At 41.3% G+C, this 16,043-nt stretch overlaps 1 protein-coding gene across 4 annotated transcripts in view; it reads left to right on the forward strand.

Moving 5' to 3' along the window:
• ZBBX (zinc finger B-box domain containing) overlaps nucleotides 1–16,043 on the forward strand; it is a 66,773-nt gene that overhangs the window by 4,670 nt on the left and 46,060 nt on the right. For 2 of the 4 annotated variants that reach the window (XM_020805763.3, XM_078389687.1), the window contains exons 2-6: nucleotides 4,206–4,332; nucleotides 4,758–4,871; nucleotides 12,239–12,329; nucleotides 14,367–14,415; nucleotides 15,108–15,223. In XM_020805763.3, coding sequence (XP_020661422.3) covers nucleotides 4,265–4,332; nucleotides 4,758–4,871; nucleotides 12,239–12,329; nucleotides 14,367–14,415; nucleotides 15,108–15,223 — 438 coding nt within the window. In that variant the 5' untranslated portion in view covers nucleotides 4,206–4,264. Of the gene's footprint in view, nucleotides 1–1,365; nucleotides 1,425–4,205; nucleotides 4,333–4,757; nucleotides 4,876–12,238; nucleotides 12,330–14,366; nucleotides 14,416–15,107; nucleotides 15,224–16,043 lie in introns of all 4 variants that reach the window. The other 2 variants (XM_020805761.3, XM_078389688.1) reach the window with 2 other exon arrangements.

Raw genomic sequence — 16,043 nt, forward strand, 5'->3', positions numbered from 1 at the left:
TTTGGGAAACTCCCTCATTTTTGGGGGAGTGACCCTGCCTGCCAGGGATGGAGTTCGCAGCTTGGGGATTCATCTGGACCCGGCGCTTACTATGGAAACCCAGGTGGCGTCCGTGGTCCGCACCGCATTTTTCCATCTTCGGCGGATAGCCCAGCTGCGACCCTACCTTGATGTGGGGGCTCTCAACACTTTGGTACATGCGCTTGTAATCTCAAGATTAGACCACTGCAATGCGCTCTACGTGGGGCTACCTTTGAGGCTGCTGCGGAAACTACAGGTGGTGCAGAATGCTGCGGCCAGATTACTCAGTGGAGTGAGAAGATACCAACATATCTCGCCCACTCTGGCCGCATTGCATTGGCTGCCCATCCGATTCCGCATCGACTTCAAAGTGTTGATGCTTACTTACAAAGCCCTAAACGGTTTAGGACCACCTAGATCTACCCGTGTCACCCGTGCGAGCCAGGAGGTGAGGCTGAGGAGCCTGACGCCGAGAGAGGCCCGGAAGGAAAAGACCAGAAATCGGGCCTTCTCGGCGGTGGCTCCTCGCCTCTGGAACAACTTACCTCCTGAGATTCGCGCGGCTCCCTCGCTGGGCATTTTTAAGAAACAATTGAAAACACTGATGTATAGGCAGGCTTTCCCAACAGATAATCCCTGACGATTTTTCTTTTATATTCTTTGATTTCCATTTTTGTCTATTTGTAATGTTTTTAATAATTTTATTGTTGCTCCAGTTGTAAGCCGCCTAGAGTGGTCTAGTATGACCAGATAGGCGGGATAGAAATAAAATAAATAAATAATAAATAAATAAATATTTTGTATGCCCTCAGTTGGAAAACAATCCTGTTGAACTTCTCTCAATGCGTGCACAGATTTCTGTTGGCCACACAATTAAAGAGATTTGCTCTGTCAGACTAGTGGTTGATCTAACCCAATGGTTCTTAACCTTTGTTACTCGGATGTTTTTGAACTGCAACTCCCAGAAACCCCAGTCAGGACAGCTGGTGGTGAAGGCTTCTGGGAGTTGCAGTCCAAAACTCCTGAGTAACCCAAGGTTAAGAACCAATGGGTTAGATCACTAGTTCTTAACCTTGGGTTACTCAGGAGTTTTGGACTGCAACTCCTAGAAGCCTTCACCACCAAATGTGCTGGCTGGGGTTTCTGGGAGTTGCAGTTCAAAAACATCTGAGTAACAAAGGTTAAGAACCACTGACCCATTATTTATTTATTTTATTTATTTATTTACAATATTTTTTAGCCGCACCATTGCCAATGGCTTCTTCTTATTAGCTGTCTTGACTAACTGTGGCTCTCCAAGGTCTTTCCAAACCTTTTCTTTTAACCTGTGGTTCTTTCTGGTAGGCAGGAAGTATTGAAAATTGAACCTGAGGTGTACTGACATTTAATTACAACAAAAGCAGGTATGTATCAAATTATTAATAGAAATATTTCTGTATGGGCTTTAAACTCTACCATTAGTTTTCCTTCTATCCAGTCTTTTGCATCATTCATACCAAAATTTTTGGACATAGGAAGGTTGACCTTTGGGGAAAAGAATAAAAATATGTATCCTCTGTTTTCAGCATACTTAATATGTAGGCAGTAGCAGATAGAAAGTATCTTTTGATATTCAAATTGTTTATTATTTATTCATTGTGTAATGATGCAGGAGCAGATCAGGCTGTTTCAATTGGCATCTGTTTAAATCAGTGCTTCCCAGCCTTGAGTCCACAGATGTTATTGGACTACAGCTCCCAGAAATGCTGTCCAGCACAGCTAGTGGTGAAGGCTTCTGGGAGTTTTAGTCTAAGAACATTTGGAGACCCAAGGTTGAGAACCACTGCCCTAGATGCTCCAGGATCACAGGTAGATATTTTTCATCTGCCATTTCCCACATAGTTTGAGCTTCTTTCTCACTTGCCCTGTGCATTTAGAGCGCTGTTTGACATCCTGAATCTTTTACTACCAATGATGACACCGTATAGTCTAGTTCCCCTTCTCGAACCACAAGTTAAGGAACTTGGTGAATATGTTGTTGTTTAGTCATTAAGTTGTATCTGACTCTTCGTGACTCCATGGACCAGAGCACGTCAGGCCCTCCTGTCTTCCACTGCCTCCTGGAGTTTGGTCAAATTCATGTTAATAGCTTCAATGACACTCTCCAACCATCTTGTCCTCTATCGTCCCCTTCTCCTCTTGCCTTCACACTTTCCCAACATCAGATCTTTTCCAGGGAGTCTTCTCCTCATGAGATGGCCAAATTATTGGAGCCTCAGCTTCAGGATCTGTCCTTCCAGTGAGCACTCAAGGTTGATTTCCTTCAAAATGGATAGGCTTGTTCTCTTTGCAGTCCAGGGGACTCTCAATATTCTCCTCCAGCATCACGATTCAAAAGCATCAATTCTTCGTTTAGCCTTCTTTATGGTCCAGCTGTCACTTCCATACATCAGTGGTGGAAAAACCATTTGCATCCAAAAATACCCAGTGTGGTGGAGTGGGTAGAGTGGTGGACTAAGACTCGGGAGGCCTGGGTTCCAGTCCTCACTCAGCCACGGAACTGGTGGAACTGGTAAAACCTCTACTAAAGTATCTTACTTAGCTTGAAATCCCTAGTATGTGTTGTGCTATCCAATAGGAACTCACTTATTATGACCCTAATAGGGCTTTCAAGGTGAGATATTTAAGGAGTGGTTTTACTAGTTCCACTCTCCCAGTCAGTTTCCATAGATGAGCAGGGATATGAACCCTGTTTTCCAGAGTCCTAGTCTATCACCCTAACCACTACACTAGTGGTCCCCAACCTTTTTGACACCGCAGACCGGTTGGGGGAGGATGGGGTCCGTGTGCGGGGAAGGTGGGGCACCCAAATGCATGCGCAAACAGGCGAGGGTGCACTTGTGCGCATGCATGAAGGAATGCGTGTGTGCATTCACATGCATTTGCAGAGGGGCAGGGGTACTCACACGGGCTCATGCGCAAAGGGGCAGGGGCACTCACAGGGCACGTGCATGTGCGAATGGGCTGTGTGGGGGAGTGCATGTGGGCTGGGTGGGAGATCTGTCTCCGCGGCCCAGTCCAGCCCAGGCCACGGACCAGCACCAGGTCCGTGGTGCTGGTCCATGCACTACATCAGTATGGTCCACGGACCAGGGGTTGGGAACCCCTGCACTACACCATACTGAGAATTCTAAAAGCCCTATTAGGGTCACTATAAGTTCTGACTTGAGGGCACACAATAACAATAAAGGTATAATACCTTATTTACCAGAAAGGATTGTGTTGCTTAATCGTTTCCATAGTATTAACACTTGAAATATAAACATCGTAAGGGATAAATGTTTACTTCGTTGTGTGCATATTTATTTTATGTCTATACGACACACACAAAATAATTTAAAATTATCACTACATTTTCAGTTATTACATTTATTTGGTCAACAAATGTAATGTTATGTCCAAATCTTTGAATTCTCTCGTCACTGGCTTCTGGCCTATTTCTGGGTCCAATTCAAAGTTCTAGTTATGACTTATAAAGCTACATATAGATTGGTTACCAGGCTATTTGAAGCACTGTAAACTTCCCGTATAATCCTGCTCTGCTCGCCCCCCTCCCCTGCCAACAGTCTTTGAGCTCTTCTCTTGGTCCTACTTCCATACCAGGAAGGTTTGGTGAGAAATACAAGATAGGGCATTTTCTGCCAGTTTTTGGAATTTGCTACCTCACAAGGTAGGTTGGCCTCTTCCACTGACAGGTGAAAACTGTCCATTTAAAGTTGGCTTTTGACCCCTAAATGTCCTTGCAACATTTTTTAATAACGTATTTTATGTGGTGTTTCAAGTATGTTTTAACTTGTTTTAACTATTGATGTTTTAACCACCATTTTGGTTTAATCATAATTGAGCGTTAATGTTTTAATTTGCAGTGATTTGAATACATATATATTTTAGCTGTTATATACTGTCTTATGTCCTTTTATTGGGAGAGATGGGATATAAATTAAATAAGAAAATAAACACTTTTACAAATTCTGTTCTAGATTATTAGAAAAATAAAGGCATTCCTATGTGTGGCAATACTGGGGCAGATGGTAGAGACCCTTTTTGTGCTTTTTCCCCTACCTTCTATGTTTTAGTATAAATGGAATCAGTAATGGTTGGTTATAATATTGCTTTAACTTAAATCTTTTTTCCCCTATCTATAGGCTGGTTTTCAGCTGGTGTGATTTAAAAGATCACTCTAACTTGGACTGATTTGACAATCATGAATGTCAATGATTTTGTGATACTTCCTGGTTCAAAAACTGGCTTATCTGTAAAACTGAAGGCAAAGTAAGTTCATTTCCTTCTAAGTGTTTTTGAAGTGCTTTGTTAATTCATGGGTTTTTATATGTGCTGTAAAGTGCAAGCTATTTATTGCCACTAAGACTGTAATACCAAAACCACTTCCTTGAAATCATTGAGACGTGCCTCTAAGTAAATGTGTTCAGAATTTGGATGCCAGTAACATTTGCATTAATGTTTTCTGATGTTTTATTTTAACTTTCTTCTCTTGGTGGCCTGATTCTTTTAAAAATTTCCTTAGCTGCAATGGTGGAAATAGATTTTTTCCCCTTTAAGTTTACAGTATAGTCTCAAAACATCAAAATATAAGTTCAACTATCCCTGCAGCCTATTAAATGTATATTGCAACTACCTTAAATGGAGGAGAAAAGGTATAATTTGAAACAAAATTTAGTATTTGGACATCTCTTTAGAAGCATACGAGAATTGCAGCTGGAGAAGACTCATCTGGAACTTGAAAATAAGGAGATGGAGAAAAAACTGCAGCAACTTCAAGAAAACATGAGCAGAGAAAAACAGGAAAGAGAGTAGGTAAAATTTTATGAACTGAAAGGTTTTTTTAAATCAAGTTATTTGTTGGTAAATAGAATTATGTATTTTGTATTTCACCTTCCTCAAATGGGACTGAGAAAGACTGAATAAGAAATTATATATTAAAGCAGTTACATTAAAAAAACAGCTTAGAACAATTCAAAATTACAATTTGAAGTTAATGAATAAGGAAAGATAAGTCCTTTTTTCAGCACTGTTCAATGCCAAGAATTTCCATAAGCCATTATGCGTCTCCAGAGGGCTTCCCCCCCATTTATTGCATTTCGCCTATTGCAGCACTTGATACCTAAAGTTTCTAACAATGAAGTGTGATAATGTACATAGAAAAAACAATCTCATTATACTGAAATGTGTAACAGTAAATTATCTGAGCTGGTAAAAACAATCTTATGGGGAAAAATATCAGTGAAAATCCTTTCAAACAGTAAAAGGTACAGAAAAAAATCAGCTTATAATGCCAAACAGCTGTGTAAAATGTTGTTGATCTGCTACTGAATGGTCATCAAAGAAAGTTTTAGAAAGGGCTTTTTCATGACACTCAGTTGTCTGTAGCAGCTCTGTGAAGGCATCCGATTTGTGCCTCTTGGGAGAAGAACCAGCCTGTAAAACCTTAGACAAAGCTGTACAGTCCTAGAGTGTCCTCAGAAGACGAGGATGATAAATTACTTCTGAGTACAGTGGTGCCTCGACTTACAAATGTCCCGACTTACGACCATTTCGAGTTACGACCAGCTCCGGTTCCAAAATTTTGCTTTGACTTGCGGCCGGAGCTTCCTATTACAAACAGAAAAAGACAGGGGAAAAAGGCGGGGAATTCAAATTGGTAGGCGAAGAGGCTGCTTCTTTATAGCTCTTAGCTCTCGCACTAACAGAGTGAGTGCAATCGGAGGAGGCTTCGGACTGCCTGGTAAGGTAAGGTGCTGCTTTCTGCTTTTTAAAAACTGTTCTGGTTGGGGTTTGCAGTGTGGTTTTGGGCTGGGAGGGTTATGTTTCTGTGCTGTGATGGGGCGGGTTGTTTGTTTTTTGGTATTTTTCCCCCATTTGCTATGGGTCTTGGGGAATTTGTTTGCTTTTTGGGGTTTTTTACCTCCATTTCTGATGGGTCTTGGAGGGTTTCCTTGCTTTTGGGGTTCCCCTTGTTTCCAGTGGGTCTTGGGGGGTTTGCTTGCTTTTTGCTTTGCTTTTTTGCATTTTCAATGGGTCTTGCACGCTTCACTTGCTTTCTGCTTTGCTTTCTTTGCATTTCCGATGCGTCTTGCATGCTTTGCTTGCCTTTCTTTACCCCCTTTCGGCCGAAACGGCTTAATAGCATTTCCGATGGGTCTTGCAGTGATTGTGTGTGTGTGTGTGATTTTTTTCTTCTTCCAGAATGGATTAATTACATTTCAATGTATTTCAGTGGGAAATGGTGCTTCGACTTACAACCATTTTGAGTTATGACCGGACTTCCGGAACCAATTAAGTTTGTAAGTCAAGGCACCACTGTATTTACTACAGTGGTGCCTCGCATTATGATGTTAATTTGTTCCAGCGAAATCTCTGTAGAACGAAAACGTTGTAATGTGAAAAGAAAAAACCCATTGAAACACATTAAAACCCATTTAATGTGTTCCAAAGGGCTGTAAACTCACCGTCCAGCTAAGATCCTCCATAGGGCGGCCATTTTCGCTGCCTGTGCAGCGAGGAATTTGTCCCAGAAAACAGCAGGGGGGGCATTTTGTTTACCTGGCAGCCTTTTTGAAACCACCAATCAGCTGTAGGAAAATCGCCGTTTTGTGATCATCGCAAAGCGAAATTCCCCCATAGGAAACATCGTTTTGCGATCGCAAAAGTGATTGCAAAAAGTTCATTGTAATGCGGTTTCGTTGTTAAACGGGGCAATCGTAAAGCAAGGCACCACCATACTTAGAAAATGCTGGAAAGGATCATGAGTCTGGACAAATAAAATAAAGAGAAGAGAAACAATAGAGAGACATATAAAATTATGCAGGGGATGGATATAGTGGATAGAAGGAAGCTCTTTTCCCTCTCGGGCAAATACCAGGACCAGGTGACATCCACTCAAATTGAGTGTTAGGAGAGTGAGAACAGACACAAGAAAATATTGATTTACCCAACGTGTGGTTAGTCTGTGGAACCCCTTGCCACAGGATGCGGTGATGGCATCTGGCCTAGATGCCTTTAAAAGGGAATAGGACAGATTTCTGGTGGAAAAGTCCATCACAGGTTACAAGCTATAATGGGGATGAAAGGCTTGAAAGGAAGATACTGTATTTCAGAATGCCAGATGCAGGGGAGTGGTATCAGGAGATATGTATCTAGAGCCTCGTGGCGCAGTGGTTAAAACGCTGTACTGCAGCTAAAACTGTGCTCACGACCTGGGGTTCAAATCCCAGGTAGCCGGCTCAAGGTTGACTCAGCCTTCCATCCTTCCGAGGTCGGTAAAATGAGTACCCAGCTTGCTGGGGGGGGCAATGTGTAGCCTGTATAATTAAAAATTGTAAACCGCCCGGAGAGTGCTTGTAGCGCTATGGGGCGGTATATAAGTCAAATAAATAAATAAATAAATACATTGTCTCACGTGCTCCCAGAGGCAGCTGGTGGGGCCACTGTGAGATACAGGAAGCTGTACTATATGGCCCCTTGGCCTGATCCAGCAGAGCTGTTGTTATGTAGGTTTAAAAAAAGGATTCTTTCAAAATATGGTGCTGGATAAGAGCTTTGCAGATACCCTGGACTGCCAGAAAAACGAACAAGTAGGTCCTGGAGCAAATCAAGCCTGAATTAACTCTGGAGGCATAAATGCTGAAACTGAGGTTGGCTTACTTTTGGGCACATCATGAGAAAGCAAGACTGTCTGGAAAAGGCCATAATGCCAGGCAGCGTTCCCTCTAATTTTGTTGGGTGGGGCCCCTGGCCCATGTGTGCAGGTTTTCGGTCGCGAGTAGAAGCAAATGGGCGGTAACACTTGCTCAGCTGTGTGGCACTGATGCAATGTTGCAAGGTCATATCGCTTAAAGGGAACATTGATGCTAGGAAATATTGAAGGCAGCAGGAAAAGAGGAAGACCAAATATGAGATGGATTGACTTCTTAAAGGAAGCTATCGTCTTGAGTTTACAGAAGCTGAGCAGAGCTGCTGAAGATAGGACATTTTGGAGGTCACTCATTCATACGTTTGCCATAAGCTGGAGGTAACTTGATAGTATGTAGGAATACCTCCTCATTAAAAAGAAGAGCCAAGAATGATGCTGCATTGTAGGAAAATGATTACAGCATTTCTTATTGGACAATTTGCATGGTTTCTTTATATTTTGCAAGGCTATATAAATGAGGCCATGATTGTTCGATACTGCCTGGAAACTTGCACATTAGCGTCACATGCCAGAATGCTTCATGGTTCACTCCATAAAATATATTTTCCAAGTGTTTTTCATTTTCCTTTTTCTTATGCTTTCTCCTTCCTCAGTAGTGTTACTACTCCTTCTTTTCTCCGACAGCAGGAGTCCTACCAGTACTTACGGGTATTCCCTGAGATGCTTCATATCCAGGTGAAAGAATCATTGCCACTTAGGTAGCTGACACAAATAAAGCTGATCTTAGAAAACTGGTTTGCTTGTTTCTGTGTTCAAGCAGCTGCAGCAGAAGCTTCAAGATATACATATAGTTTGCTGTTTGGCAGAGTCTTGTTCTGTAGAACTACAACCTTTATCTTTTTCCACAGTTAGACTTTTGATATCAGAATTCAATTTCAAGTACTCTCTCATCCGCTGAACAGTCACTTTGCATTCCCCCAGAGTGCTTCACTGTTGGTGCTAGATTGTTATCTTTTAATAGAATCTCAATCCTAAGCAAGTGTTAAGTGCATATGCATGCATTTACGAAAACATAAGAAAGTTGTAATTGTTCTGTACTGATAGAATCCATTTACGAAGTCAGAATATTTTGCAGACAAAGCACAACCTTGAATATCTGTAACTTTTCTTTTCTGTTCTGAGTACCACTTTGTTAACCTCTCTGTATCTGTTTCCTTTTCTCAGTAATGTGAATTACATTCATGCCTCCACAGAGCATTATAAGGGCACAGTTATTATTGTTCTGCCGCACTTAGCAGGATACATAATTCTGTTTAAGTGTTAAGTGTTGCTAATTGCCTTCAATCATCATCATTAATTTCTGAACTCTTTTAGAGCATTTAGTGTTGGATTCTAGTACTGGAAGGTGATTATGTCTCTCTCTAACCCCAAACCTTTTTTTAAAAAGTGCTGGGTCTTCAGTTTCTAGTTTGTAACCATTTGCTTTGCTGTTTGCTTTCAAAGAAGTGAAATGGTCATGGAGTTGGAAGCAATTATGATTTCCTAGAATAGGACATTTCTGAACATGTTGATCATGCTTTAACACTAGACCCTGGTTTAATGGACTTGATAACATGATGCTGACCTGCTTGTTTAGCAAACTGCAAGTCCCATTAAGAAGTTAAGGAGGCTATAATTGCTGTATTCCAGACAGGGAATGTGAAATAAGCCTTCTTCGTTAATTGCATGTACACTGGATCCTACGACATTGGATAATGGTAGGCTTACAGTATTTGTATGGAAAGGCAATTTTGCATTGTATATACATGTTTGCAATCATGTGCATGGTGGCAGAATCTCACTTGACTGGAGATTTGTTTTTCTTTATTAGATCTGCTATGTGTTTTGTATTAAACCTGGTCACATTATTTGAGTGTTCCTCCATATACTTCTGTCAAAGCTCACAGAAGATTAAATGTTAGATGATGAGAGTTCTAGTCTAGCCCCTTGTCATCTTTCTGCCTAGAGAGATAATTTTCACAGTAGCAGGTCACACACTCCTGTGGTAGTTGCAAACACCTCTTTGGCACCTTCACCACAAACCTAGTCACCAATCCTGAGTGGTACTAGGACAGATGTTAGCCTAAAAAGTTCAACCACACCCCAAAATCTATATCAAATATTTGACATTGCCTCTTTTACTATTTCTGAACCAGATCCTCCTTGGCCCAAGTAGATAGTGAGTAAAAAGATTTTTGTCTTTTTTAATCTCTTCTGTTCCCTCTGGTAATACATAGCATTATGTTATATGGGTGTAATGCTTTCTTATCATTGACTGCTTAATATCTTCTTCAGTTACTCATAATATCAAACAATTAGAGTTTGGTTCTGAATAAATAAAAGGGTGTTACTCAGGTAACATAGGTACCGTATTTTTTGGGCCAAAAGACGCACCTGACTATAAGACACACATAATTTTTGGAAGAGGAAAACAGGAAAAATGTTCCTCTGTATCAGGGGTGGGCAATTAAATAAATAAACAGTGCAAGTCCCACGCTGGGACTGCAAAAAAAAAAAAAAAAAACACTCCCCAAAAAACAAAGCAACATAAAAACATACCCCTCCAACCCAAGCCTACCCTCTAAAAATCACCCAGAACATTTTTTAAAAAGTAAAAAGCAGCACCTTACCGGTCCGAAGCCTCCTGCCGCCATTGCTGCACTCCCAAGCCTCCAGAGGCCTCAGAAGGCACCGCGAGGGTCCCCCTGCCACCATAATCTTAATTGCTGCTGCTGAGGTCTTCTGGCCTCGGAGCCATGGAGTGTAAAAAGGGAAACTGGCAGCCCTTTGCAAAGATGGCGATTGCAGCTTCACTTAGGATAGGGAAACTGCAGCTGCCATCTTTGTGAAGGGCAGCCTGGATTCCCTTAAGGCAGGCTAAGGGAATCCAGGCTGCCCTTCGCAAAGATGGCAGCTGCAGCTTCCCAACCCTAAATGAAGCCACAGTCATCATCTTTGCAAAGAGCAGGCAGTCTCCATTTCTACATGTGTGGCTCCAAGGCCAAAAGACCTCAGTAGTGATGATTAAGGTAGGAGGGTGTCGGTGAGGGTGGGGACAAAGGTGTGGGTTTACTCATAAGTAAGGACTGATGAAGGTGTGGGTTTACTTAAGAGTAAGGACTGCTGAAGGCATGGGTTTACTCATGAGTATTCTTTTAAATTCAAAATCCCAAGTAACTACTTCTGCAGACTTTCACAATCTAAATAAATTTCTTTTCAAATCTTTTATAGGACAAACTTTCTCATTAATTCTCGTATCAGATTTTTCAACAGACCCTTATGAGCTGACTCTCAAAACCAGACATCTCCAACACACTACCTAAAACAGAGCAACCTTCTCTCAGCTCCCACCTCCGCACACATCCCAATCATGCAAACCCATCACCATTCAGCCCTGCACTCAATATTCAGTCCTCCATCTGCCAGTCACAGTAGCCCTCTCTCATCCGTATACCATTCAGGCATTTACTGATGTTCATTATTCAAATCTCTCATCAGTTCTAATTACAAAAATACATGCATGGCAGAATTACCATGCCCTCTTATTCTCATGGTACTTTTTTTTTCTCCATGGTGAATTTTCTATCATGTGAGCCTATTCGTGCATTCAAAATCTTCCAAGTATATTATTTATATGTAGTTTTTATAATTCTATGAGGTAAATCAAAATTGTAAATGGGAAGATGATTGAGGCTGAAAGAGAAAGTGAGGCCCTTGCAGATATGAGGACTAATGAGAGAATCTCAAGGTTCACTATTCCAGTCTTTTAGCCACTGCACTACATTATCTCACTAGCGTGATACATCAGTGATAGAATAATGCAATCGTATTTATAGGTCTGGTAGTCCTTATACAGTGGTGCCCTGCAAGACGATGTTAATCTGTTCCATTGAAATCGCTGTCTTGTGAAAACATCGTCTTGCGAAAAGCATTTCCCCATTGGAATGCATTGAAATCCGGTTAATGTGTTCCAATGGGGAAAATAGTCGTCGTTTTGCGAAGATCGCCCATAGGGAAGCCATTTCCCAGAACAGTTGAAAAATAAATAAACACAGACCTCATGCCTTCATTCCGGTAATGAGACATGATTGACAGATCCTCTGCTCTGCTTGTACTCAGCCATGGGCAAAGTGGTTTAGATATCTCACTACGGAGCCAAAGGTAGGGAGTTCGCTTCCCACTGTGCCTACTTGACAGGGGCTAGACTTGATGATCCATAGAATCCGTTCCAGCTCTGTAGTTCTAAGATGATTATTATTTTAGAAAGTTCCTCTTGCAGTTTCCAGAACACCAAGTACAAGCAGACATTTTCCAGGACTTGAAGTCTAAAAAAAGCAATTCACATTTATTTTCTCAAGTTTGTTTTGTATCCATCTAAAAGTTCTGCTTGTCTCTTCGTGCTTGATTTCCCCCTGTTCTAATAGGGAGTGGTAAAATGTATATTCCTCATATAAAGGATGTAAAAATATTTTTTGGAATTTCTTACAGGCAAGCAAATGGATATCACTGGAAGTCAGGTCAGGCTGGCCTAGGTTTACAGCCCCAGCTGTTGTCCCAAAATAAAGAAAATATTGGAAAGGTAATGTTGTCTTTAGAATTTCACTAAGCTAGGCTTATAGTAACAGTTGCAACTCCAAAAAAAGGAGAGATTAATTGTAATATTTCACCATCTGTTTTGTTAGAATAAATCGAGCTGAGTTTTTTTTTTTAAAAAACATATCTAAGGAAAAGTTTCATGTGAATCAGTATTGCAGAAACAACCAAATTGAGACCCAAATGTAGAGAAGCATATTACTTTATTGACAGTACATTTTTATATGTGTCTTCTCTTTTTAAATAAGACCCTTTGAATTCAGTGGGGCTTATTCTCAAGTAAATAAGAAGAGGATCACTGCCTGAATACCAGGATCCCAACAAATTCTAACAGTAGCTAAATAATTCACTTGTAAGTCCTAACTAGAACAGTCTTATTTAATCAATGCAACTTATATCAGGGATAATTTCAAAAGTGTCATTCATTCAGTAAGTGTGATCTGGCTAGAAAGAACAATTAAATTTATCCCATTTTCTGTCCTGAGGATAGTTTTCAGTAACAAAAGTCTTATTCCAAAGTATGCTATTTTATTGATTATTGTTGTGTGTATTATTCTTACTCTTAGTCCTATTATTAGTACTTCTTGCCATTCTTCCAGTATTTCATAATATTATGAAAAAGGTTGTTCTGAGAGTTGCACAGTTACCCCAAGGAGTTGTAATTAATTATATTAACTTGTTAAGGATTATTTGTTAAAATGGATGTGTACCTTCTGTAGTTGGGTTTAAAGATGAATATATCATTATTTACAATATTTTTTATTTTTATTTACAATATTTTTAGCTGCACCATTACCAGTGGCTTCTGGGTGGTGTACAAGTGGATCTCTATAAGGAGGGCATTCCAAAGTTGGGGGGCAACAGCTGAGAAGGCCCTATTTCAACATGCCATCCCCCTCACCTCTTTCAGGGATGGCACCTTCAGAAGGGCCTCCTGGCCTAATCTTAGAGGATGGGCAGGCTCGTATGGAAGAAGTTGGTCCGTTTAGGGCTTTATATGTCAGAGTAAGCACTTTGAATTGGGCCCGAGCAGCAACTGGCAGCCAGTGTAAATTTTTCAGAACCGGCATGATATGAGTCTGTGCGGCGGCACCACTTGCCAGCCGCACAGCCTGGTTCTGTGCCAGCTGCAGTCGTCGAACTGTCTTCAAAGGCTGCCCAACGTATAGTGCATTGTAGTAGTCCAGTCTGGTTGTTACCAGTGCATGAGTGACTGTTGCCAAGCTCCCCTCATCCAGGTAAGAATGAAGTTGTCCGCAGCTGTAAGAAGGCACCCCTGGACACCGAGTCCACCTGGGCTTCCAAGGTCAGACCGGGGTCAAGGAGCACCCCCAAGCTGTGGACCCTGTCCTTTAGGGGGAGTGTAATCCCGTCTAAGGCAGGGAAATAGCCCTTTAACCTGTCTGGCAGGGCACTTACCAGCAACACTTCTGACTTGTCTGGATTGAGCCTCAGTTTATTGACCCTCATCCAGACCATTATGGAGTCCAGGCATGAGTTCAGAATGGTGACTGCCACACCTGGATTGGTAGAGAATGAGAAGTAGAGCTTGGTGTCGTCAGCATATTGCTGACTCCTCAGCCCAAACCTCCTAATGACTTCCCCCAGCGGTTTTATGTAGCTATTGAACAGCATGGGGGACAGTTCCTGAGGAACCCCATGACACAACCGCCTTGGATCAGAGCTCCTGTCCCCCAGCACCACCTTCTGGACTCGATCAGCCAGGTAGGAGCGGAACCACTGTAAAACAGTGCCTCCCAGCCAATCTGTCCAGAAGGACACCATGGTCGATGGTGTCGAAAGCCGCTGAGAGGTTCAGGAGAATCAACAAGGATGCATTCCCCTATTATATGAATAGTGTTGCATGTTTTCTGTTTATTTTAGTATACCTGCTTGAACCACATACACACTTGTGCAGTTACTTCACCCCATACACATTTAACGTGGGGTGAAAAGAAAGTTCAGAAATGGTCATAAGAATTATTCAGTTTAACTTAAGTCGTCTTTTTTACAAAATAAACAGGTTTCTTCAGGCAAAGTCAGACTGAGGGTTCTCAAAGAACAAGATCAAGGTAATGGCAAGTGTTGGATTTGTGATGTAATAAAAGTTGGAACTGATGGCTCAGGTGAGACTTTTGGGAATACTGTGAATCGCAGTCTGGATTCTGCTTAAACAATGACCTTGGGTCATTTACAGTGGGGTCTCTACTTAAGAACTTAATCCGTATTGGAAGGTGGTTCTCAAGTTGAAAAGTTCTTATGTTGAATCTGCATTTCCCATAGGAATGCATTGAAAACCATTTAATCCGTACAGTATTAGAAGCCATTTCACCTCATTTTTAGAGCAAACAATCAGGACACTTTTTGCTAAATAGTATTAACCCTAAATACACGTTGAAAAATATATTCATAAAGTGAGGTTTGTAAGATACTGTTCAGTTATTTTTCGGAATGATAAATACCCTATTTAGATTTGACAATTTTGGAAATTTCATTGTTAATTATAGTGGCATACTGTGAAACCATGAGCTTGTAAACTAAAATCTTAATCACCTTTTAAAAGAAATGAACCTGACTTCATACTTCAGTTTTAAACAATGCTTTGCCTAAAATTTAAACCTGTTCATGTCAGTGCTTCCAACGTATATGTACCGTGATTAGTTTAGATTCAATTACTTAATTCCTTCCACTATTCATCGGTGCAATATGTATTAATGTTTCTTACGATATGACTTGTTTTTTAAATTTGCTGCCACATTTTTAGTTTCAGAGGCAGCAAAACAAGCCACTGCACATAAAATAGTGACTGATGTTTCAGCTGAAAAACCGAAAGTTAAGGGAAGGGCCTGTGGTCAGTGTGAGATAAAGAGTGCACTCTTGGTAAGTAGAACCAAAAAACAGAAATAAAATTAGAGGTATCCTGACTGTGGAAAATGTGAGAATGCTTGTGAGGATATTTGAGTGAAAACCTAGGAAGAAGCTCAAACGTGTGTGAGGAATGCCAGACTTCTTCAGGTTATTCATGAAAACCAGCTATATACTGCCATTGTGAAGGATTTGTATGTCTGCAAAGGACAGCAAAAGGTAGCAAAAATAATATTTTCTTAAAAATATTTTGGAATAACTGGCATTCTGTTGGAAGTTGAACAGCGGTAGCTGTAACTATTAAATTGGTCTAGAGACTGACATGAATCACTGGTTCGATGGTTTGTGCCAGTTTGTTTTTTGTCTGAACAACTGTTTGGCGATTCCCAGACCCAGCTTTTTTGGTGGGCACCCACTCCGGTAATGCTCCCAACCTGTGATGAGAGATGGGCACACTCAGATGAGGAAGTGGGGCAGGGAAACCAGCAGTGCTGCTGGTGAGTGGACGATTGCATGGAGGAGGCAAAGGTAGGAAGCACACTGCTGCCAGTGAATGGGCGACGGTGCTGAGGAGGTGGGGGAGGAAAGTGTGTGGCACCCACAGAACTCCTGTCTGGGAACTGCACTGAATTCAGCTGAACTGCCAAACCGTGATTCATGCCCATTTCTAATCAAAAGTTGGGAGAAAGCGGCAAGGCTCCCCAGGGAGTGGCACTTTCAAGAGACTCTCACTTAAAGATGTTAACCTTCAAACAGATCTGTAACAAGACAGGTGGTTTCCTAGATGGCCAGGCATGAAGCAGTTTAGGGCTTTAAAGGTTATGCCATCATTTAA

Source organism: Pogona vitticeps, chromosome 3 (genome assembly GCF_051106095.1).
Source record: "Pogona vitticeps strain Pit_001003342236 chromosome 3, PviZW2.1, whole genome shotgun sequence".
Classification (NCBI taxonomy): domain Eukaryota; kingdom Metazoa; phylum Chordata; class Lepidosauria; order Squamata; family Agamidae; genus Pogona; species Pogona vitticeps.